General features: G+C 44.7%; 1 protein-coding gene across 1 annotated transcript in view; it reads left to right on the top strand.

Annotated features, from left to right (window-relative positions):
- LOC145418320 (relaxin receptor 2-like) overlaps positions 1-26641 on the top strand; it is a 207381-nt gene that overhangs the window by 82884 nt on the left and 97856 nt on the right. The window contains exons 6-8 of the mRNA XM_080286760.1: positions 11121-11192; positions 13213-13368; positions 18136-18207. Coding sequence (XP_080142886.1) covers positions 11121-11192; positions 13213-13368; positions 18136-18207 — 300 coding nt within the window. The remainder of the gene's footprint in view (positions 1-11120; positions 11193-13212; positions 13369-18135; positions 18208-26641) is intronic.

Here is a 26641-nt window from a genome sequence, read left to right as displayed (position 1 = left end):
TTCCTTTGCCCTCTCATTCTCACCTACTCCTGCACATATACCCCATCCATACTCCCATTCTCTCACACTTTCTCCTCTCCATTTTGTTTCAGTTATTCCACATACATCCACTTTCGCACCCTCAAGCACCTGGACAATCTCTCTCTCTTTCACCTCATCATTCGCTCCTCTTACATTCCATGTAGCCATTACCAAGTCCTTTGTCCGGTCCTGGGTCGTCATCGTTTGGTCAGTCCTTGTCCGAGGCTTCTTGTTTGTCTTTTTAGTTAGTTGTGTTGCAGGGAGGGGCACTAACCCTCCTCCAACCCTTTTAGTCGCCTTTTACGACAAGCAGGGATACTGGGGGAGTATTCTTGAAAAAAAAACCCTACCCCCACGGGGTATGTCTGAAGACACTACAATAAATTAAAAATAATCATAACGCATTCAAGGGATCAAATTAACTGTATTCGCTTTGGGGGATTTCTCTTTGTGAAAAGAGTGGATGGTGTTTTTTCTAACCCATTAACTACATCAGGTCTTGCCCAAAGCTGATGAATATTGGTTTGCGTCAGCAAGAATTCAGTAAATGAAGCATCATAGAACCGAACAGATTTAACTTTCTCAACTTCTTTTTTATACCTACTCTTAAAACATTTTGCTATGACCACTTCGTCTGTAATATATTTGTGCTATTATTAAGCATTATTATTTAAATCATGATACCTCCCTAACAGTCAAGCGTTTAATGAAGACTGTACCTAACCCCATCACTTCAGATATCTCCCAGGCAAACAAAACTGCCTGTAGATGAAGAAAATAAGATATATGTCCACGGAATGCATGGGTAAAAAATCCACCCCCCCACAGAAAAATTTATATATATATTATTTTTCCTGGACTCTCTGTTTAACACTTTATCTGTTTTGCCTACATGCAGAGTTACTATACTGAAAAAAATTTCCATCATCCACTCACATGATGTAGTGCTGCCTACTTCATCCTTCACCATTAAAATCATTCTTTTTTTGTGTCTGCCCTCCTCTTTTACTATTTCTCCTACTTTTTTCTGTCACTTTTTATTACTATTCATTCCTTTTCAGGTGGCTTTACATACAGTCACAAACTAAAGGCCTTTGTGTAAGTCAGGACACGATTTACAACGCTGGGTGGTAACCATATAACCAACCCGTACTTGTTCCGTACGTGCCAACAAGTGGGTTGGCAGATGGTTAGTGCCCCTCCCTATAAAACAACGAACTCAAAGTCCAATGGCCACCCCGTGTGGGATTATGGCGTCTGGCTATGGATGGTGCACCTAACTCCCAAATCCATATAGTCCGTGAGAACTTTAAACTCTCTGCCTTTGTCTCTCTGTCTAGGTCTCTGTCCGTATGTCTGTCTGTCTGTCTGTCTGTCTCTCTCTCTCTCTCTCTCTCTCACTCGTGAAAATCCGTTTCGCCGAGGATAAGTGTGATACTCCGACTGAGTGAGCGCGCGAGCACGTGTGTGTGTGTGTGTGTGTGTGTGTGTGTGTGTGTGTGTGTGTGTGTGTGTGTGTGTGTGTGTGTGTGTGTGTGTGTTTTACTCCTATTCTGTTGCTCATTCCGGTCTGAAGTGATTTTCGCTCCTGCAATGAGTTCGTATCTCATATATTGGGAGGGTGTGGCGGGGGGAAGGGGGGGGGAGGAGGAGTCATAGGCGGTTATTTTGGAACAAGGAGATTTATTATTATTATTATTATTATTATTATTATTATTATTTTATTTTATTTTTATTTTTTATTTTTTAGATCTTAACATATCCCCTTCTCTTTGACTCCTCTCACCCTATATTTTCTCATTGATCTCTCGCAACCCACACTTTCTTCTACCGTCAATTCGTTTACCCCTACTCTTCCCAACTCTCTAATTACACTCCTTCCCAGTAAAGCAGCAGGCAGCACACATTTGGCTACACACACCCCACTCTTTTCTGCCCAGCTGTCTGTTACAAGAGTTTAGTGATATTCTCAGTCCTATCAGCACCGCACTGGTCAACTCTGGTACCGTATTCGGGTATTCCTCGGTCTGTCTTTCCCATTGCCTATTAGTTTATTTATTTATTTATTTTTTTATTTATCTTACTTCCTGTACAGCGTCCAAGCATCTCGAGTTAATCAAATCTACAATTTTGAGTCTGATGTTCTTCATCTATCCATCTATCATCCAATCCTATATTGCCCTATGAGGAGCGTAGGAGCCCGGGGTTAGGCAAGTTGGTCCTGACATTTAACTTGAGAGTGATTAGCCTCACTCATCCCTGAGTGGCATTACGTTAGCAATAAACCCCAACAACCTCTTGGATATAAACCTAAACAGGCTCCATCCGACTGGAGCGCCTTAATTACCCATTAAACCACCAGACGCCACAATTTGGTTATATGGTTACCACTCAGAGGAGTAAATAGTTTCCTGGTGTACAGGACACCATTTGGCTTGTCACGCAGTGTACTGTAGAGTCACCCATAGGCAGAAGAAAGAGGAAAGACAGAAGAGGGAGTATAAAGTCACTCGTAGGCAGAAAGAAGAGGAAAGAATGAAGCAAGAAAGACAGAAGAGGAAGGAAGGAAGAGAGGAAAGGGCAGACATCCAATGCAGCACTACATCGAGTGAGTCGATGGTGAGCGCCCCCACCTACCACCAATATTTATTATTATTATTATTATTATTATTATTATTATTATTATTATTATTATTATTTTCATTATTATTATTTATATTATTTTTCTTATTACGGTATTATTGTTTATCATTGTTATTATTATTATTAGTTATTATTACTATTTATCATCATCATCATTAACATCATCCGGTCCTCCTTTATTACCTTAGGGCAGGGTGAGGAGTTGCAACGTCCAGACAGCCCAAGTTTGTCCAATCCAATGGGTCATGCTTCCATTCACTCATCATTCAAGCCTCCGGAATCCTGGTTCTATCTGCTACGCTAAAAACTTTCACCACGCTCTGTAGCTTCACATAAACGTATCCGATAGGGTCAACCCGAATGCTGCCACATTAAAAAGGGGTGCCAAATCCCTGATCATGCGCTTCTCTTCACAACATTCAACCAGCCAGCTAGATCTCTTGCCAGTCCCCTAGCTTCACCAACGTCCTTACCTCTCTTCCTCACACATTCATCCACCATACCCCTCCACATTCTCCTTGGCCAACCTCGCCTCCTCCCTCTTTCATATTCGTTACGGATGTTATTATATTATTATTAATTATATTATTACTATTATTATTATCTGAGAGGAGCATGTGGAGTTACATGGAGAGACAGGCTGACTAATGAAGAAGTAAAGGAGCGCTGTGGTGTGGATGTGGATGTGATAGAAAGTGTTACGTGAAATACACTAAGGTGGTTTGGCCATATGGAAAGGATGGAGAGAAACTAACGAAGAGAGTGTATGTGAGTGAGATGGAGGGGGGGAGAGGGAAACAATGAGATGCAGGGATGGGGTAGAGAGGTATATGAGAAACGGGGTGTGTGAGCTGGGAGCAGGGCAGTGAAATGGCAGGGGACATGATGGCGATTTGCTTGTGGCAACCCCATAAGGGATTAAAGCATCTGGCAATAGATAGAATGGATTATTATTATTATCATTATCATTATTATTATTATTATTTTTATTATTATTATTATTATTATTATTATTATTATTATTATTATTATTACTATTGTTGTTGTTGTTGTTGTTATATTATTATTATTATTATTATTATTATTATTATTATTATTGAAGGGACAGCAACTGCAGACTCTTATTTTTCAACTCAGGTAATGAAAAAATGGTGAACCATGCAAATATATTGTTTATTACCGCATATAACTACATTACGTAATTATACCGTACAAGAGTAAACAAATACAGGTTATAGCTGCTTCATATGGTTTCTATAATTTTTATAATGTGCCACTCTGGATTTGGTGCGATCTAACATACACAGTCTCGTATATACTGTGTGTAAATTAGGTTACCATAAAAAGTGCCAGGGTTACGATTTTTCAGGCATAACAAAGATCACCACCGTCACTTACAGTCACGATCATTAGCTGGCAAAAAAAAAAAGAAGTGCCAGGGATACGATGCTTCAGACATAATAATCACCACAGTCACTTGCATCAAAGCCACCAGCCTCTCTGATCCCTGTACACCCTACGGAAAAGTGACAGAGCAGCAATCAGTTTGTATCAATTTTTCTGTCCTTGTCATCCTCACTATCTGTCCCTCAAACAACACCAACAACGACAACAAAAACATGGACCATTACCACGCCTTTTAGTCTTTCTCAACCCATTCATTGTGCCACACACACACACACACACACACACACACACACACACACACACATATATATATATATATATATATATATACTGAGAAAGCATTACAAATATATCATAATTTTCCAAGGCACCTCACAGGCTCCATAATAAGGCTCCGAGGGCGCCACAGCACCCTCGTACTACTGGTTGGGGACCACTACTCCATGGCTTGTCTTTGCTTATGAGGGAGGCGATAAACAAGTACATACACTGGATGACTTTCTGGCTTTAGGGAAATATGATGCTGTATTAAATCTGTCTTACCCACTGGCTCACCTGAAACGGCAGGATCGCCAGAAAACTCGATTAGAAGATCCAACAATCTTTCTATTTCGTGAGGGTGATCAGTAATTTTAATATGAGGGGCTATTAGCCCATTCTTGTAAAGGAGCTGTTGTGGGCTAAACTGAACTGAAGCAGTGGGGAAGTTTCTCTGTGCCCCTTAGACTTTTATATGACAACCCAAGAAGGTGAACAGCAGCCATCTTCCAGTGAAATAGGACCACCAGTCCTATTAAGAAAGTCACTGATACCACCGGCCCTAACCGTCCTTGAACTGGACTCTAGTGACAAGCCCTTCACACATACTGTTTTACTCAAGCACACCACATCTGTAGCCTTACGCACATCTGGCAGCTAGAATGGGACCCTTGTAAGGATTTGACAATGGTGTCTTTGGTCACCCAACAGCACAGCCGAAACCAAGGTCCAGTGCAAGCCACTTGTATTCGAGATGTCACTGAGTCCACCAGGAGGAAGGTCACATGAGATGAGGGACTTCTGATCCTTGATGACTCCGTAGACAGACTCCCCAAACTCTGCGAAGCATTGGCCGTCAGAATGACATCCAAAAGAAGTAAAGGTCTGAAAGGAGACAAGGCATTATGATTCATTAGTTTATAAGTAACAGGATTCGTACTTGGACGAATACCAATGTCGTATTGCACCATAGTTTCTCGACCATGTAGGCCATGTGTTCGTAAAGGGACCTTCTTAGTAATATGGAAATCAGCAATAATGAGTCAGACATCGAGACGTTCGAAGTGTAAGAGTAACCATAGCAACGATATCTAGGAGATTCCCAGTAACACCGGATAACTGGGTGTCAGGTGAGTGAATGACCCAGTGTGTGTGAGGCATGCAGTTCATTAGTCCACATAAGGAAAACTGGGGAATGAGGTTAGTGTCCACGGCGAGTGATAACATAAATCTGTCGATCTGCCATGATACGGACAAAATATCCATACGTTGTAGTGCAGGTTTGAGTGAAGCAAAAGTAGACTTTTTTGAAGAAGAGTAACCTTGAACACTCGGCTGATGGCGCTAACATTTCCCCAACTGACTTGATCTACGGTTAGCATACTCAGTCTGTTTCTGGAGTACAAGAGAGCACTGATCTGTGCTATGACCAGACGACTGATGAACAATGCACCACTTAGTACTGCCATGAATACCGCTGAGGACGGGTAGTGCGCGACGCTGTGGCAGAGATCAAATTTGCCAGGTCGTTTCTAAAGAATAATTTATCTGTTGTGTGACCATATATCAGGCATTCAGCACAAAATGGCTTTTTCCTAGGCATTGTAGCTTGAACAGAAGTAGTTTCACTGAAAGTAGTTGCTTGTACTGTGGTACCTGGTAATGAAAAATTTCCTCACGACTTAATTTTCTCTAATAGTTCAGCTAAAACTTCTTTGGGTTTATACACAAGCCTAGTGCTTTCTCTCTGTCTTGGTCACAATGACTTAAAATGAATTGTATGTACTCATATTTGTCGCATGCTCTTTAGGCATGGCAGTGTTGTTATCATTGTACCACTCAGAATTTTCTTAGCAATCTAAAGCATTAGAATCTGTATCCGAAGCTCGTGCCTGATAAGCAGATCACAAGATCCAGTATCTTTTATGGTCATGTACATCCGAAAAATCCAATCCAAGGGGCCAGATGTACTTTTCCCAGAGGTACTGAATAAAGCACACTTGAATTTGTCATAGTCTTTGATCAGAGTTGCAGCTTTGAAAGCAGACTCTCGGAGAACATCGACTGCGAGACTACCAGGTTTGACATGTGAAAGTATGAAATAAATCTTATCCTCTCCACTCGTAATGCTACAATTTCAGGTAACATATTCGCAGTCTGAGAGGCAGCTTTGAATGCCATAATTATCATCCTCTCCACAAATCTCTAAAAAAACTCGTGCCCGGCATGGCTTTGTGGCAAGGCCTTGGTAGTGTGTACCCTGAAGTGAAGAAATGCTGGATGGCGGGCTAGTAACTGTGAAACAGAAGATGTTGGAAAGGTTCTCCCTGAACGATGCTAATGTGAATGTAGACTTCTAACATCGGGACAAACTGTATACATGTTCCACAACGTTTCTGAAGCCTCGACATACTAAGGGCTAGTTTTATAATTGGCTTCATTTTTATTTACACCTGAAGTTGAAGTTCAAAGAGACCTCAAAAGGGCAGTATCACATTCATGATGTGATTCATTTTAAGCCAATTTGGTAATGACTCGACTGAGTGTTGCTTCTCATCAAGGGCTGGACTCAAATTTAAGTAAGAATCAGGTAAATATGAGCCTTCAGACGACCATGATGTTGACGAATTACAAAACTTCGTGGTTTCACATTTAAACACCCCAAAGAAACGCGCCATACACAGAAATCCGTGCCACCGACACAATGACAATAAAGGAAAAATGGTAAGAGAGAAAATATATATACGCACTAGACAGCAACACACAAATTATAAAATTTTGAGAGGAATATAGATATAAGCATGGTGATGTGAATAATACCCATAGGCTACTGCTCTTCTTTTTTTAATGCAAGGAATAAGGAACCAAAGGCCAGAAGCACGCAAGACTGTTCCCTCAAAAAAAAAAAAAAGATAAAACAAAAAAAAAGATAACAGTCAAATACAATTCCGTTATTTCGAGATGCCTGGACACATTTCGTTTGAAAAACTGGATGCCATATGCATTTAGAAATACGGACAGAGGAATACAATGTCAGAGTTGACCTGTTGTTTACATGAAGAACTGGGAGTAACGGTAAACTCTTGCATTAGAGATCTGGACAGAAAAGAGATAAGAGTTTGCTGCTAGAGGGCTATTAAGAGCCCGCTGTATTGACAGAGGGATGCAAATACCATTAAAATAGCGATGAAAACGAAATCAATATACAACAGTGCGGATAAGTAACAGAGGTTGAAGGGAGCCTTTAAGAGGAGGAGGGTTAATGGGACGAAAAGCCTTTAACTCCACCTTCTTGAAAAGAGCTGTATGTAGGGAGCCTCTCTGCACATGAGAGTTGTACTCTAGACAGGGGCGCATAAAGCCCGTGTATAAAGTCAACAGCTGTGCAGGGATAAAGAAGGCACGGAGTCGTCTAAACACACGTAATCCCTTAGAAGCAGATTTTACAAGAAGGTAAAATGATCATTCCAAAATAAGTCGCGAGAGAATAAAATCCCAAACATGTGCAATGATAATGCAGGATTGAGTTGGGCACTATTAAAAATTTGGGGAAACTCCTGCTTGGGGAATGGGGGTAGGTTTCCAGCTTTACTCTCCTTGTCTTTAATTGATGCAATAGTTTTGTTTTATATAACATTCCCCATACCAAAGAGTCGCAAAAGAACCAACAGTTCCATTGCCGGCTGCATTTCTTTGTACTCCCTTGTATACCCTTCCCAATCTCCAACAGCTTAACATCTCTACCCTTTCATCACTTTTCACTCTTCATTTACTCCCCCAGTCCACCTCCATTCCCTATATCCTCCACTTCCGCTTTTCATTTATAAAATCCTTGTTCCACTCCCTCCCCCATCCCTTCCCCAAATCCATGCCAACCTCCTCTTCATTCCACTTCATCCCCAATTCTTCCGCAGTTAGCTTAGCTGTTCACCACAGCCCTCTGTCTATCCTCAATTCTCCTACCTGTTCTTGTCCTATTTACCGCTCCCCCTCTTCATTTCCAGTCCATCTCAATCTCCCTTCTGTCCACGTCTCTTCCTCTTCCCCTTCCCCTTCCCATTTAGACTCCATCGCCATTCTCCTTTGCCCAGTCCTTCCTCCCGCACCCCACTCCTAGTTTCCACCTCCTCATTTCTACTTCTGTTCTTCATACACAGTAGGGTACATGACTGCACGGAGCACCGTCCTTATTTCACAACGTGTCGCCCTCTTTCCCTACGCAGTACTATTTTATCATTCAGTGTACGTTTCCCTCTTTAGGCTAAGATTTCCCAGTAGAGCTTAAACTTTACTCATTAATAGTACCTTTTTCCTTCATTTTCCCTTTTCAGAAATATTTTCCTCTTTCATAGTACTTTCTCTTCCTTAAGAATACTTTCTTCCATTCGCAGTGTAGGTTCCTTAACAGCAGAGTTAAGGAATAGGAAAGTGAATGTGGAAGTGAAATAAAGTCGCTGCAAGACGGTATTGTGACCCTCACTCTTACTAATGGAAGAGAAGCTTGGGTCCTGTTCGAAGGACAAAAGCCAAGAGAAGGCAGTGGGAATGAGTTATTTGAGAGGATCCTGTGGAGGTACATGGAGACAGACAGACAAATGAGGAAATGGAGAAGGGATGTGGTGTTGATGGGGAAGTAACTGAAAGAGTTCAGAGAAAACCTTTGAGATGTGTACAGAATGGAGAATAAGAGGCCGATTCGAAGAAAGTATGTGACTGAGGTGGATAGAGAGCGGGGCCACGGGCAAACCAGGGATGAGATGAAAAAATGGAGTGGAGAGATATACGTGAATAGGAAGAAGAGCTGCCAAATGGCAGAGGACATGGTGACATTAAGATGATTTGTTTGTGACCACCTCTTTCGTTACAGATGCGTCTGGTTATACTCGTAGATATACAGGTAGGTAGATAGGTAGATTCGCGGTACTTCTTCCCCATTCAGTACACTCTTCCTATTCGGAGCATTTTCCCTAGTCCACTGTCCTTTTTTTCATTTATTTTTTCATTCCCATTACTTTTTCTCAACTCGGAGGCTCTTTCCTATTCAGTATTGTTTCCAGTTTGTAGTTTTTTCTCATTTAGAGTGTTGTAGTACTGTAGTACCTTTTTCATTTAAAGTACTGTTTCCCACGACAAGTACTTTTTTCCTTTGAAAGTAGTTTTCGCAATTCAAAGCACTACTCTGATTGACACTTATCTAAAACTAAATGTTTGCTCTAAATATTTTATATGGTCGATAGATATTAAGCTAAGCCATCCTCTCAGTCATCCAGCACCCTTCCAGGCACACATTCTTATCCCAGTTCTGTCCAGCTCCGTAACTCACTCAGTCTTTTGTGTAGTTCTGGAACTGTATCGTTCACTCTGTTCCAATGTGTGCGATCTCCATTCTTTCAAATACAATATGTTCAGCTGTCTCGGAATGAAGACATCCTGATTTCCAATTGATTTTTATTTCCGTTTCTTCAGATGGGGAAAAATTTGCATCTTTGCAGAGCTGAGTAATTTATTTCTTACTTGTTTAGTTACCTATTTATTTAATTATTTTCTACTGCATTGGGTAGATGTTGAAAAACATGTTCTCTGAGCCAGAAGCGTGAATCATGCAACCATTGGTATGTTTCAAACTGTAAAAGACTGCCAATTGTTGCGCTGTACATTTTAGGTAATTTCATCCGTATTCTAGTTGAGGGAATTGAAAACACCTGTAATTCATTAGTTGGTTTCCCTGTTACGCCATTAAAACCGTTTGTACTTTCCCGATGCAATATGTACATATTTATGTTTCAACAAGGTATATTGATCACGGGAGTAGTAGTAGTAGTAGTAGTAGTAATAGTAGTAGTAGTAGCAGTAGTAGTAGTAGTTGTAGCAGTAGTAGTAACAGTAGCTGTAGCCATAGCTTTATCTAAACATGAATCCAGTGGACTACAGGCTGAAGTAGCTCCTCTCCGGCAGCCCGCCATACACCATTAGAGGGACAGGGAGGGAGCTGACGGACACCTGTATAGACTGACAGCCGAGTTGCCCGACTATATCAGTGCCATCGCGTGAAGGTGTCACTCAGGCACCATAAATGATGTACAAGAGTATATATGTGAATATTAGGATGCAATATATATAAAGCAGAGAGAGAAGTGCTACGAATTTTGCCATGTCAGCCAGTGTATGGCTCTTATTTCCCTTTTTATAAGGTGGTGTACATCAAACTGTCTGGCGCATCACTAAGATATATAAACAGTCAACATCTCGGACATAAAGCACAATGATCATACCTTTTTTCACTCATAAAGTAATCTTAATCAAATCTTACCAGAGTTAAGAATTATTTGAAATGAGTTGGAAGGGTATTAATCTCGTTTTAGTAGTTCTAACATATACAATTTTGTCAGTAGTTCATTTACACTTTCCGAAACTGTGTGGAAACAGAATGATACCCTGGTAAGCTAACGAGGGATACTCAAGCGGGTTGGAGGCATCAGAGTTACCTAGCATTAGTTCCAAATCCCAGACGAATACACAATTTATTAATCTGGATTGTGCTTTTTCCTTGGTTTGGGGGAGTGATTATTTTTAAATGAATATTTCTTCTTCTTCGTGCCTCTCCAGTTTCATCTTTCTATTCTCTCTCTCTCTCTCTCTCTCTCTCTCTCTCTCTCTCTCTCTCTCTCTCCCCCACCCCCCAATCCGGCAGGATGCGGGCATGTAAAATAGCAAGGAACATATATGCAAGGCATAATAGCAAAACTAAAATAATGCTCCAAACTTAAATCAATACTTCTCTCTCTGCTCAGCCACCTGCAGCACAATGGACTAACCTCGCTTCCTGAGGGTGTGTTTGCCAATCTCACACACCTGGGACGAATGTAAGTATTGTGCAGATGTCGCATGTATGTACGTATGTATGTATGTATGTATGTATGTATATATGTGAGTTTATTTTTCATATGTCCAACTTTAAACACACACATGGCAGTTTGTTCCTTGAGGCCCACCTGTCCTATGTGCAACAAAGTATGAGGTGATAAAACTTCGACTCTAATATTCATCGTCCATGTTAAGTACACGATTGGGCTGCCTCATACAGGATTGGTGTGTGGGTAGTGGCGAGGCAGGCCCGAGGAATACCACTGTCAGTCAGCGGAGAATCGACTCGCTCCCCATGTAGTATTTCTGGCAGGAGTAAAAGTGTGGAAAGATGTTAGAATATAGGATGAGATGTGCATGTAGAAAATTGTGTGGATGTCCTTGGGTCCAACGAGTTAGCCGCTGTATGAATAGAACAGTAATTGCAGTCTGTTCTGTCCATGTAAAAATAGTCAAACGGTTTAATCGTCCAGCTTTTGGTATTTCCTTCTGGACCAAACTAAGTGCAGATTAAAGCAGTAGTTAAGATGCAGGTGCGGTTGTGTGTGTGTGTGTGTGTGTGTGTGTGTGTGTGTGTGTGTGTGTGTGAGAGAGAGAGAGAGAGAGAGAGAGAGAGAGAGAGAGAGAGAGAGAGACCTTAGTCCTTTCGAGGAGGTCGGGCCTTAGTTCCCTTTAATCACAGGTATTTAAAAACAGGGGCAGTATCGATAAACGGTCTTAAGCCATAGCTATGTTCAGTATGAAATTGGTCGTGTGTCCTTTTTTCACGACTCAAACACCTAAGCAAGTTCCTTACACTCAAACTAGACTGAACGTTTGTGTCAAATCCTACAAAATAAACTGATTCCTGGTAAAATAAACTGATATGCAGACTTGTTTTTCGTAAAAATTAACTGCGATCTTTTATGAACAAGCACTATGGATAGAAACCTGGGGAGAGAGAGAGAGAGAGAGAGAGAGAGAGAGAAAGAGAGAGAGAGAGAGAGAGAGAGAGAGAGAGAGAGAGAGAGAGAGAGAGAGAGAGAGAGAGAGAGAGAGAGAGAGAGAGAGAGAGAGAGAGAGAGAGAGAGATTATACTGTAGTTTGCTGGTGGGTAAGTTTGGGCGGGGAGGGAGGGGGCTAAGGGTACGGTGGGTTGAGTGGAAGGGTGAACGGGGTAGATGGGGGAGCTAGCTGAGGGTAAGGATGGAAAGGCAGGATGGGCGGGATAGGGTAGATAGTAGGTGTGTGGACAGGATAGGATAGGTAGTAGGTGTGTGAGTGAGGTGGAAGGGTGGGTGGTGGGTGGGGTGGATGGATCAGTGGGTAGGTGTGTAGTGGGAAAAAATATCCAGGGTATGTAGCTTTGGTTCCTTCTTCCTTGCATAAAAAAAGGTCATTTGGGAAGAAAGGTCCATAGAGGAATATGTCCATTAGTAAAGGGTGGAAACATAAGAACAATAGATGAAAATAGGTCCATGGTGGAAATAGGTCCATTGGATTTGGTATTTTCTTATTGTGTGAACATGCGTCCATGAAGAAAAATGGGACCACGGAGAAAGTACGTCTAAGGGGAAAATAGGTCTTTGGGAAAAGTAAGTCAAATGGGAAAAGAGATCCATGGTGGAAAATGGATCTAATAGGGAATACTGGTCCCTAGGGATAATAGGTCCATGAGGAAGAACATGCCCACGGGATAAATATGTAACATACATGGGGAGGAACAGGTCCATTTCAGTAAAGTTGAAGGGTGAAGTTAAGTCCTAGAGGGGAAAAAATAGTCTGTAGGGGAAAGTTTGCCAATTAGGAAACTAATCTTTGAGAGAAAGAAGTAAGTGGGTATCAACACCTACAAGGTGTACCTGGACATGGGTTTATGTGACAGTCTGATCTAATGTAACCTGTTAACCTTATATTAGCATGGTGTCCTTCACAGTCTGCCTTCAACTAGGAATGTATATCTGTGGTTACGAATTATAATCTGGGTTAATGGCTGAGTGATTTGCTTGTCATTTAGTCTCTTTCTCCACCCTGCTTCAGGTTCCTACTCAACAACAAGCTGACAACGGATAGACCCAAGAATCTAGTGGGCTTGAAGGAGATGAAGCTTCAACAACCTGCTCTGCTGGACATCTCACACAACAACATTAGACACCTCGATCTTATCCTCGATCTCGTACATGGCATCAGCACACTGTGAGTATTTGAAAATCTTTTTGTAATACCTTCTTAAACATAATCATATTTATCATTCATAAACTGTACAGTAGGTGACTATTAGACTATTATCATAATCATTATCATCAGCAGCAAAAGTGACATCATCGTTCTACTTGGCAAAAAAAAAAAAAAAAAAAATCAGGCCTTTAGGATCTAGAAAGAAGAGCGGGAAAAGATACAGGTAGCATGGAGAACCTGCTTGAGAGAGCCGAATGATAGGGGCGACACATCCATTTTCTCTTCTTTTTACCTTGAAAAGCTGGTGGTACATTAACAAATACGGAAATACCGTACTGCTGAGACTCATGAACAAAGTTTGCATCTCCAAGCCGTACCTTAATTGGGACTCCATATAATCAATTATTATGTGCCTTATTCACGCGGAAGATTGGAACATAAACTGATTTGATACCTTAATTATCCTCGTGTTGTTGATAGGCATCAGTCTAAGCTTTCTCATCATTGCCTCCCAGGTACTTATCCCCCGAAATATGAAGGGAAGCTGATCTTCCTCCAAGGCCAATCTGTGCATCTTCCATATTCTTCTTACCACTTTCTCCCCTTTTTAAACATTTTGCAACACACTTCACCAATTTCAGGAGCTGTTCTGAATGTAACATTCTTCATTACTATAAATATTTCCATCCTACTCACATCTTCCTTCCCACTGGCATCTCTTCTCCTTGACGTTTCCCAAACACCTGTACTTGCTCTACTTTCGGTTTCCATATTCAGTCATTCATTACAATGATCTCTCTATCTGCTGAAATTTTCTCCCTTCTTGTGTAACATTCTGCCATTTTTATCGTTCACTCCTCTACTGTTTCCTTTATCATCTCCTTCCAAATCAGTTTCTGAGAGTCCCTCCACTTTACACTCACATTTCTTCCAAATTCCTTATCTTCTCTTTTCTTGCATTCTCTTACCAGTCTTTTTGTCTCGCTCTCTTGTTTGTCCCTCAGCATCCCCGATTCCTCTACCTCCCATCCTGTTACTTAAGATTTCTTCTTCTCTGCCAAAGGTCGTGTCATCTCTTTATTCCATTATACGTTTCTTTGCATCCTCTTACATCTTCACCTCACCCCACACAGTACCTCACATGCTGCATATACTTATTCTGTGAATATATTACACATTCTTTCCAGCACCTTCATGTGCTCCAAATTATACCTACCCAGTCGTTCCGCCATATCTCACTCGTAATCCATTTTTCTTTCTTCCAGTTGTCTTTCTTCTCCTTTTACAGGAACTGCTTCTACCTGTCTTCCTGCAGTTCTCTTCATCTAGCACTTTTGCACTTCTGTCTTAGATACTACAGTGTATGATCAAACAATTCACTTCCCCAACCTGTATACACTCTGATGTCTGATACATGTCTCCTTCGCTTAACCAAGCACACATTATCAATCATTGCCTTCCAATCATCCAACTGACCACCCATCCCTCTTCTTTGCTACGTATACCTGTGGATCATTTTAAGTCACAGGAGAGTATTGACTGTTGCCAAAATGTCCACCAGATAATATCATTCCCATCCACCCCACTCACCAACCACCATATTCTCCACATTTCCAGTCATATCTCCAATCCTAATTATTCTCGTTTCTGTCAGTCTTTTCCATGCACGCTTCCCTAGGCGTTTGGTCTTCCATTAAGGCATACACATAGACAATCGCCCGTTCTATATTATTTCCAGTTTCATTCATACTCTCAAAATCAAGATCCACCTCATCCATACTCATATTCTGCCATTTCTTGCACACAGAGATACACACACCCTACTTAATCTTCTCATTCTCATCTACTCCAGTGCCTGCCCAGTCCATACTCAATAATGTATGGTGCGGGACACTATAGGCGTTCTATTTAATGAAGGCAGTTTGGGTGGGGCCACCTAAGACCTCACACTAATAGCTCTGTTGCCGCATCACCGCCGCCACACACGTATAATTACACCTGCTCACCTCTCTCTCCCTCCCTCTCTCTCCTATTTTAAGTTAGTAACTACTTGTAAATGAATTTTAAATGCTCTGTATAGATGCAAGTAAAGAAAACTATAGTATAGTATAAATCCCATACGACTTGTCAACGTTGCTTTTGCGACGTTGTCAAGTGCAGTGACACGGGAGATAGTCTTGTGTGTGCGGGTCATACTCGATCAGTCTCCCGCCATGGAAGCTTGCCCATCAATATTCAAAACAAGAGAAAAAAATAAAGAAAATAAAATTAGAAGTAGGTAACGTAGATATAAATATATGAGAGAGAGAGAGAGAGAGAGAGAGAGAGAGAGAGAGAGAGAGGGGTGGGGGGTGGGGACAGGGAGAGAAGCTCGTGTGTGACAGAGATCTGGCAACAGAGCTAGCAGTGTGAGGTCTGAGGAGGCCCCACCCAAACTGCCTTCATAAAATAGAAAGCCTATAGTCCTCCACCAATCCGGTTTGTTGACATGTAGGGACTACATCTGGTTTATGGCCAGTTCATGCTGCCCTTATTGTTAGTTACGATTTCTTGCTTGGTTTCTTTCTTTTGGGCTTTCTTTCTTGTTACTTGTTTATTATTGTGCTAGACACTTCCATCCTTCAGAAGAAATGATTCTGACCTAACTTGGACGCAATTGCCAGCCTACGATCTACTTGTGTCCGAAAGGTTTTGGTTGCTAGGCAACCGCCCGTTGCCTAGCAACGGCCGAAAAATCGCTTTTTTCATACTTTACATATTTTGAACTGTAGAACCATTAATAATGGGCATAGAAAGCCTCTTTTTTAGGTGCAATCTTGAGGTCATTCCCTACTGGAAGTGTGCCATCCATTTTTCTCACTCTCCTCTAGTTTTTGCATGCCAACCCTGCAAAGATTGGCCTCTGTGACCCTAGCAACCAGTACCAGTTTTCAAAAATGCCCCCATAGTTTTCCAGCGGCTTGATGGAATTGAATGAAACTCTGCAAGCTTATAGGCATTGACTAGTACTACAACTTTCTGTGTACAACCATGTGCTACATTTGCCTGGTCAGGGGTCAAAGGTCATCAAATGCAAAAATGGTGAAAATAGCTAAAATCACGACTATGCTCGCACAAAATCCTAAGGTTTCGAATTACTAAGCCAGGGCCATGATTCTTGGGTGGATTGCTGCGCTGGCATACCTCCATGTAAAAAAGACATTTAGTGTCGAAACTCACTTCCAGTCGCTGGCATTGCCACCTTGAAGTTGTACCTCTGGTGGGCCATTCCGTGAATTTCATGTTCCCTATTTCCACAGTGGGTGGATGAAATCGAATGAAACTTAGCATGCTTGCAGATGTTAATGAGTACAGCAGATGTCCTTCGTACATGCATGACTTATTCCACCAGGTCAGGGGTCAGGGGTCATCAAGTGCAGAAAATATGAAAAGCACTAAAATTACAACCTTGCTCGTCACAGAATGATAAAGATCCAAAGATTATTGACCCAGAGGCATGATTATTGGCCGGGATGTTGTCCTTCAGTACCACCATACAGGACTGACTTTTCATGACGAAACCCACTTCCAGTCACCGACAAAGCTTGGTCCGCTTGGAGCTGGCCATCGTTGCCTACTGGCTTGCCTTCTGTGATTACCACTCAGCATAATAATTTATTTGCTGGCCTCCAGCTAATCATTTGGCATGTCACGCAATGCAGTCACTGAAGGGTCACTGTAGGGTAGCTGAACGTCTAGTAAGTGGATGATAGGCGCCCTGATCACCAATGGGATTACGCTGAGATGTATTCCTGTTGGTGGTGTACATTTCATTGCGCTTCTTCCATCTTTTTCTTTTTTTGTGTCTGTGTATGGAATATTATATTTCACTGTGGTGACTTCTTCGTTTATTTTGTTCATTCTACCACCAGATGAATTTTATTTGCCTTGGAAGAGACTTGTCGATCAGAGGGTACTGAATTATATTGTCACTGAATTCCTACCATACAAGATGAACTAAAATAAATTTATTGACAAAGCACCTGGTGGTAAGTAGGATTAAAATGAAGAAGAAAATGGTCATCGTGTTGATGTTCATATTTTCATTTTTATAACCTTTACTTCCTTAATCCTGATTTATTTTGCATTAGTAAAATTTCAGAGGATATTAACGTGTAATATGCAAAAATAAATAACTAAGGATGAAGGCTTGCTAGGTGGCTAATAGCCGTGATGTTGTATTTCAGTAGAATCTGTGTGTGTGTGTGTGTGTGTGTGTGTGTGTGTGTGTGTGTGTGTGTGTGTGTGTGTGTGTGTGTGTGTGTGTGTGTGTGTGTGTTTGTGTGTGTGTGTGTGTTTTAATTCGGATTAGGGAAGTCCCCTTTGGTCGTACAATAATGACAGACAATAAATTCTTACCTTTGGACACTTTTGTTTCTGCAAGGTAGGGCGTCTTTCAGGGAACATGTTAGAAATACTCAGCCATCACTTGCAGTGCTTATCACTCCAGTCACCTCTCTCCATTTCAGAATATACTCACGTATAGGAAGGTAGAAAGTTTCAGTCTGACTTGGATTGTCAAGAAGAGAGCTTCCAAGTCCTGCCGTAACTGTTGTATCTTCTGAAGAGTCAAGGTCTCCATGTGTAGTTTGAATTATTTCATTTGAACACTTCAAGTTATAATGAAATCAAGACCCATCTCATCATCATCCAACCCACCCAAAACACTCATCATTCTCACCTGTGCTTTACCTCCATCACCCTTCATCTCACTCACCTCTGACTTGACTGCTGTCATCCCTACAGATGGGTGAACCACAACAAGGTCACCCTACGAGATCGACAGGTCAGCCCTCGAGCTGCTCTGATCAAAGAATTGTAAGTATTGAAGAGTTGTTATTATTTTGAAGGTGAATGTGAGTAAGAGTTGGTAATCTTATTGGTGTTGGTAGATTCAGTTTTTGAATGACTTTTTTATAACTTTACTCCCATTATTAGGTCTATACATGCTTTCACGAAGAGAGAACAGATAGAACGTTTTGATCGGCGTCTCTCTCTCTCTCTCTCTCTCTCTTCCTCTTTGTGTGTGTGTGTGTGTGTGTGTGTGTGTGTGTGTGTGTGTGTGTGTGTGTGTGTGTGAATATAACGATTCAAACTTTTTTATAATCCAATTTGAATGTAACTTGGTTCGAGGGTTCAAGGGTAGCCAGTGAGGAAATATGTTTTTATAGCAGTCTGGCCAACCTCACAGGAGTAGGTCAAAATTTGGCATATGAAAGTTAATTTGAAATATTTAATGTGGTTTTAACCAAACTTACAGGAAAAGCTGAGGGCATTGAAGGAAGTAGGTGATTTAAATTTGACAACAATTAAAGGTCAAGGTCAAATGTTAGGGTCAGAGTTCGACCCCTGGGTGTGGGTGTGGACCCTTGACGAGTAAATTCTGGTGCATGTGACTAACCTTTGATTGCGCCCAGTGACAACGTACACTAAAGTAGTTTACTATGAACGAAATTCATGCACGTCCTGATCCATTTATCATGGTGTTAGCACCCCAGAAAGAGCAAGCCTGTTTTTATAATAATAATAATAATAATAATAATAATAATAATAAAAATATTAATCATAATAATAACATAAAGCGGCATAAGGAAATGAGGGAAAGAATAAATAAGTTTTCGAAAGTACCACGTGAAGCTCAAACGAGGCTTTGACAAGAGTAAGTCCAGTTCATAGAGTTGCCAGTTTTTTGCCAGCTGGGAAATTTCCAACTTCAATAACTGTGTATGTTGAAATATATATATATATATATATATATATATATATATATATATATATATATATATATATATATATATATATATATTACCAAGATGGCAATGTACACTTGAATTATATACTATACGTGCCTTAGTGTATAGCTAGTTGCATGATAATGTATATGCCTAAATGTATTGCTGGCAATACCTTCACCTCTGATGGAAAAGGCATTAAGCGATTGGTCTGTCATTGCATGCGTGCATGAGTACGTGCATGCATGGGTCAATGTGTCCATAACACTCTTCTGGACGCGATATCTCTTGAACCCATTGGCGGATTTCCACCAAACTTTTGTCAGTGATACAGTATGAGATGATGATATGATTAGGTCAATTAGGTCATGGGGTAAAAAGTCAAGGTCATATGGGGTTGATTTAGAGAATCTTTGTTGGCACGATATCTCCTGAACCATTTGATGGATTTCGACCAAGCTTTTGCCAGTGATACAATATAAATGGACGATGAACAGATTAATTAAGCAAGGTCAAGGGGACAAAATTAAAGGTAATATGGATGTGCGTGCGATATCTCGTGGACCCCTTGAAGGATTTCGACAAAGCAGCGTGAAGGGACGATGAAATGATTATGCCAGGAAGGCCAAGATGTCAAAAGCCAAGGTCATATGGGTGTGGAAGCAATGTCTCCTGAACCCCTCAATGGATTTTGATCAAGCTTTCATCATTGATTCAGTATGAGGGGACAATGAACTCATTACATCAGCAAGGTCAAGGTCATATGGGATGGACTTAGCTCATCTTTAGTTTCATTTCAGCCCACAATGAACCCTGCCATGGAGTATATATGGCGAATCCGTGCTCATGGCTTGGGCGAGGCATACCAACAACGCTTTTCATTGACGGCTCGGACCCAGAACTTTTGGCGTTTCATCGTATGATGTAGTTGTAGGAATACACTGTATAAGTACTGAGAAGTCAGTTGTGACTACATTAGAGTATTTGCAAGTTCAGTGAAAAGTGAGCAAAACATGACCAGCTCATGACCAGTTCTGCTGCCTTTCTCTCTCTGAGGTAGTAGCAGACAGATCTTCGTATGACAAACATGTCTGTGTCTCTAAGCTTAATAAATCAAGAAGCCTTCGTGTATAGAGTTTGTTATTTTGCACCTAGCTGCTTTTATCCTCTCCCGATTCATAATGGTGGTAGTTGAAAAAGGTTCTTAATTTATTCCTGCAGTTTGACAAGTTTATTACATCTGCTACTCTGTCAGTGTCACGCCCTGCAGTGTATGTGTGTCTTTTGGGACTTTCTTCTGAGATTTCCCATCACACATTGAGTGCAAACTATTTTTCATCATTTTCCTTTGGCCAGTTCAACAATTTACTGTGTTTTTTTTTCACCCAATCAGAGTAGTCACTCCTTGTGACATAGGATGATGGAGCTCTGATGTCAACCCTGCCTGGCATCACACCCCTGTCCTACCAACCCTACCTAGCCTGCCTGCTGCACCCCCTGCCAGCCATCTTGCATCTTGCTTTAGCAACATGCTACCACCTTGTCTTTACATTTAGGATCTGTAGTGAATCATAGCCCCACCTGTGTGTGGGTGTGTGTTACCAAGCCAGTGCACCTTCATCCAGAGGACAGCATAACACAGTGAACCAGACCATTAACGTTGTGTGTACAGCTGTGTGTAACCACCTGTGTGGGAGTACGTGTAATCTTTGCATCAGATCAGCGTGTGGACGTATGTACACACCGACTTGACCCTATATACCTGCCCAACACTCATTATGATCTTTAGGAATATACCATCTCCTGTAAGATATTGTGACCTATAGACATGCCTGATGATCCTATGGGAAAGACGAATCTTGTAAAACAAACCATTGAATTGGTTCAAGGTGATCAGCAAGTATATGTGCCAGCACCCCACACCTACGTACAGTGGCTGATAACCTCGTTCAGGATTTTGCTTGATCAAGACGTCTTTGAGCACTCTCACAGTCCATGGAATGGTCTGTTCTTCCTTGTCCCGGAGAATAGAGGTAAGATGTTGTGGAGAGTGTGGACAGCCTTGCTGGCACTTGCCGCATTTGCTTCATTTCAGGGTGACTAGGATTGAGATGGGGTCCTCCGCCCAAGGGCATTGGTGAAGCCCCGGGGTGAAGTAATGTTAGTGGAGGACGTTGTTGTTGTTGTTGTTTGAATATTCGTCTCAGCAGTGCTGAGACACGGGCAAACAGTGAGCCCGTCAGTGGTGCACATGTAGCGCACAAGCTGTATTTAACGAGGAGGGGGGTAGTCCCTGACTGTTTGTAGTAAAATTTTAAAAGGTGTTCTGGCCACAATGCCAGCAGCGTCAGTATAATCGTTGGCCGATTGGGCAAAGCCAGCTGCGTGACGGGATCTGAGATGAGCTGTGGCAGGGCAGTGAAGTATGTAATGGATGAGAGGCGTATCCGACCTCTCTAAGCAATGAACACACGGATCTGTTGCCGCATTTTTAATCTGCTTATAGCATGGGAATCCCATTCGTAATCTTCTAAGTCGCACTAAAAGATAGTTTGGCAGGCCTGGGGGAGGCACCAAAGGAGAGTATGATGTGGCTGTGACATACCAAGTCGCAGATGTGGAACCTTCAGCAACGCAAAGCTGGTGCTCCTCCCGAGACAGCCTACCTATTTTTGCAGTCAAAGTGCGACAGACATGTGATGGGCCGGGGAGAAGTGGGAACGTGATCTCTGGCAGAGAGCAGGCAGAGCGTGCAGCGACATCAGCTGTTTCGTTCCCAGTGATCCCCACATGTCCTGGGAGCCAATGAAGAGTGATAGTGGCTCCTCTCTGGACAAGGAGGGTTGCAAATGTATGGATGGCCGTTATGAGAAAGATATTGTCTTGCAGTGAGAATGAGCGCAACCTCTGCAGAGAAGAAAGGGAGTCTGTATGAACAACGATGCATTGGTAATGATGATGGTGGGCATGTCGCAACGCACCCAGAATTGCCGCGAGCTCTGCCTGAAATGCAGATACACCAGGGGAGAGGCGCCATGATTCAACTGTCCTTCCAAGGACAGCGGACCCAGCAGAGCCATCAGGGTGGACCGACCCATCTGTAAAGTAAGTGGCCGAGCCCGGGAGTGCAGAGCAGCCACCTGACTGAGACCCTCTTGTCGCAGGATGGCAGGGATAGAGGAGCGAGGTTTTGCCTCCGTTGGAGTAAGAATGTGGAATGGAGGTGGCCTCCATGGCGGTGGGTGTTGAAACCCAGGAAATGGGGAATCAGGGCTTTGGCAGAGACAAGGCGCGACTTCCAGGTTGTGGATAAGAGCCGCTGTGGTTCGGGCCCAGTCGCGTTGGGGGAGCGGCTCAGGTGGTCGTCGTAGTAGTCGTAGGAGCAGGGCAGAGACTGGCAGTTCTGGTCGGCGCTGCACTAACTGGTGAGTGATAAGCGTCACTCGTAGTGCTATTCGGTGCGCCAGCGACGGCAAACCACTCTCCATCCGTAAGTTAGTGATCAGGGTCCAACGTGGAGCACCCAGCATGATTCGTAGAGCATCATTCTGGATGACTTCCAGTGATCTGGAGATTGGCGGTGTGAGGCCAGACAAGCAGATTGCTCCGTAGTCCACAAGAGAGCGGATCGCGTGGATGTAAAAAGTGCGGAGGACTGCATATGATGCCCCCAGACTCCGTCGTGAAAGGTATCGGAGGGCAGCCATGCGAGTTAAGGCACGCTCCCTCAGATATCGGACGTGGCTGCCAAAGGTGAGGCCCCCGTCAAACCAGACCCCCAGATACTGGTGCGAAGTGACCACGGTGAGCTGGTGGCCTCCGAGCAGCACCGGGAAGTCAGGAGGACGGAGGCCAAAGGGCAGACATTTAGTCTTCGTGAGATTTATTTTGAGCCCTAGCTCATTGCATTTTTCATGCAGGCGGGAGAGGGCAGAATAAGCCTGCGAAAAACAGTCCCTGCGTGTAAAAATGAGGGCTAGGTCGTCTGCATAGCACAGTAGTGTTATGCCAGGCCCATAGTCAATGGTTAAAAGCCCTCCATCAAGATGTTAAACAAGAGCGGGCTTAAGACACTTCCCTGAGGGGTGCCATTGTCATGATGAGAAAAAGGGGAGAGATGCCCCTGAAATCTAACCCCCGCTGATCGAGCAGTGAAAAAATCCTTGATCCAGGATAGTAACCTGCCTCCCACACCCCTGGCTGCAAGAGCAGCCAAGATAACAGTTGGGTTCGCTAGTTCAAACGCCCTCTCAAGGTCGAGGAAGACGGCCATTCCCTTTCCTCCCCTCAGCTCCCCAAGGAATGATGCGAGGCAGTGGGTGGTACTCCTGCCAGGGAGAAAAGCATAAATCCTTGGGTGCAGTGGTCCCAGCCGCCAAGCAAGGCGGGCCCGCACAACCCTCTCAGCCGTCTTGGCAACACAGCTGAGGAGGGAGATGGGGCGCATGGCGGCGGGATCACGAGGTTTCGGAATCGGGTGAATAACAGCCGCCTTCCACGACCTCGGAAGACGCCCCTCAGACCACGATAGGTTGAGCAGGTCAAGTAGACGTGCTCTACCATAATCTCCGGCATTTGCTAAGACAGAGTATGTGAGGCCGTCGAGCCCCGGTGCAGTGTCCTCTCTGCGCTGCAGCGCTTTATGGAGCTCCCCACTGGTGATCAGACAGTCAGCAGGGTCAGGCCTATCACATGCTGCCTGAATTGCTGCAGTGCGAGAGGCGGACAGCTGTTCCTGTAGGGCTCTGACAGACTGCGGGAGATTAGACGAGGCAGAGCGGTCGGCGAAGTGCTTAGCAAGACGGCTGGCCTCAGCGGCAGGGTCAGGATGAGATGGAGGACGGGGGGGACGTGGATCGGAGATGGACTTGATTCTTCTCCACATCTCACGGAGAGTGGAGTGAGAATCCAATGTCCGACACCATCCGATCCACGTCTCCTCCTTAAGGCGGCGTTTCTCTGAAGCCACATGGCGTGTCACTGCGACCAAGTACCGACGGTGCGGAGATGTACGGCACCGCCGGTACTGCCTGCGAGCCGCATTGAGTCTCCTGTTCAATTCCTTGACCCTGTCGCAGTAGATCCAGCCGTCTCGGTAGCACCTCGCCGAGCGTCGCTGCACGGGGATGGCAAGAGAGGCAGCTTGCAAAAATGCGTGCTACCTGATCTGCCTGACTATCGAGATCCGAGGCATGAGGGGATGTCTCGAAGGCCGTTGTGAGAGCACGAGCGAAGGCAGTCCAGTTCGCCCTGCGTAGGTCCCACCGTGGTGGTGGAGGTGGGGGTGGCGGGAGGGGAGCGAGAGGCAGGTTAACCCTGAGAGCGAAGTGGTCACTCGCAAGGTGTGGGTGGAGCGACCATGACGCCAGGCCTGACAGAGGGGTTGAGATAAAGGAGAGGTCGAGGCGACCTCCTCCAATATGGGTGGGCTCTGTCGTGTCGTTTAGGAGGGAGACACCACCCATCTCCTCCAGAAGTAAAGAAATGTGCCGTCCTGCTTCATTGGACTGAAGAGGCGATGACAGAAGGGCGTGGTGGGCATTGAAGTCGCCCCCAATGTACACGGCCCCCCTGGCAGCTTGGGAGAAAAGTTCCCCCAACTCCAGGGTGCTCCTCTGGCTTCGGTATACATTGTATACCGTCAGGGGCGACGTCGCCAGATGGAGAACCACGCCCTGAACCTCCACATCAGGTCCACAGAAAGGAGGACTCACAATCCGTGCACGCGATGTGGTCCCGGACCAGAACGGCACATCCCCGTGTAACGCCACGAATATACGGGAGGAGATGGGTGGTGTATCCCGAGAGATGGAAAGTGGAATTGCCTGGGAGCAGGGTCTCCTGCAGGAGAATGACATGAGGGCAGTCCCGTGCGGCCGCCTCCTGCAAAAGGGGGAGCTTGCTCCGTGCTCCCAAGCAATTCCACTGGAGGAGCCTGAGAGAGCGGTCTACTGGCCGTCCGGCGACAGTTGCGGACGGTCGTTCTCCTGCAGCAGTGGTGAGGCCCTGTCCGTCACTTTGGACCCTGATGGTGGTAGGGTTTGCCCTAAACGATGACGCTGACGAGGCAGCTGTGCGGTGGAAGACTGAGCATTGGGAGGTCGTGGCTTTACCCTCTTGGACGGGCGAGCTGTCCTGTGCAGTGTGGGACGGGGTCGCCCTGCCGAACGAGCTGGGCGGCGAGGGGACAGAGGAGCACCTAGGCTCGCCATCTTCCTGTCGATCGCCTGGTCTACTAGGCGATTGGCAGCCTTGGCAAGGGGCTCTGTTGGGAGAGGGATGTCGAGGGTTAAGGCAACTGTTTTGGCGAGGGTCAGCGCCAGCTCCGTGGCAAAGGTCCTGAGCTCCTCCGTTGTGAATGAGATCACTGGAGGAGCGGGAGCGGTTGGTGGACGGGGTGTGGAGCCAGGCACTGGTGGTGGAACAGGCAGTGGCTGGCTGGTCTCTACAGGTGGAAGTGCTGGCGAGACAGGCGGCTGCTGGCGGTGGACCTCGGCTGTGGTCTGGACCACAGTCAGGGCTGAGGGCAATGGAGGGAACTCCTGGTCGCTGAGAGGTGGTGGGCGCTGGATGAGAGGGCGGCGCTGTTGGCCCCAGATGAAAGTGCCGGGGGGAGCTGGAGTAGCGCTGGCGGCCTGGTTCTCCTGCACAAACGCTACCTGCCTCTCTCGACCCTGGTTCACTCGGTGAACCCTCGCGGGGCAGCTGGGGTGCCAGGCGTGGTGTCGCCCGGAGCAGTTGGGGCACTTGGCCGCAACTGGTTCCTTCGCCTTGTACCGCTGGAGGCACTCGGCCGTGTCATGGCCGCCACTGCACATGCCGCAGATGACGGGGCGGTTGCTAAGACAGAGTATGTGAGGCCGTCGAGCCCCGGTGCAGTGTCCTCTCTGCGCTGCAGCGCTTTATGGAGCTCCCCACTGGTGATCAGACAGTCAGCAGGGTCAGGCCTATCACATGCTGCCTGAATTGCTGCAGTGCGAGTGGCGGACAGCTGTTCCTGTAGGGCTCTGACAGACTGCGGGAGATTAGACGAGGCAGAGCGGTCGGCGAAGTGCTTAGCAAGACGGCTGGCCTCAGCGGCAGGGTCAGGATGAGATGGAGGACGGGGGGGACGTGGATCGGAGAAGGACTTGATTCTTCTCCACATCTCACGGAGAGTGGAGTGAGAATCCAATGTCCGACACCATCCGATCCACGTCTCCTCCTTAAGGCGGCGTTTCTCTGAAGCCACATGGCGTGTCACTGCGACCAAGTACCGACGGTGCGGAGATGTACGGCACCGCCGGTACTGCCTGCGAGCCGCATTGAGTCTCCTGTTCAATTCCTTGACCCTGTCGCAGTAGATCCAGCCGTCTCGGTAGCACCTCGCCGAGCGTCGCTGCACGGGGATGGCAAGAGAGGCAGCTTGCGCAAAAATGCGTGCTACCTGATCTGCCTGACTATCGAGATCCGAGGCATGAGGGGATGTCTCGAAGGCCGTTGTGAGAGCACGAGCGAAGGCAGTCCAGTTCGCCCTGCGT

The sequence above is a fragment of the Coenobita brevimanus genome, chromosome 113 (genome assembly GCF_032717465.1).
Source record: "Coenobita brevimanus isolate Jiangsu-jjx chromosome 113, ASM3271746v2, whole genome shotgun sequence".
Classification (NCBI taxonomy): domain Eukaryota; kingdom Metazoa; phylum Arthropoda; class Malacostraca; order Decapoda; family Coenobitidae; genus Coenobita; species Coenobita brevimanus.
Note: the sequence above shows the minus strand (reverse complement) of the source record. Positions and strands in the feature narration are given on the sequence as shown.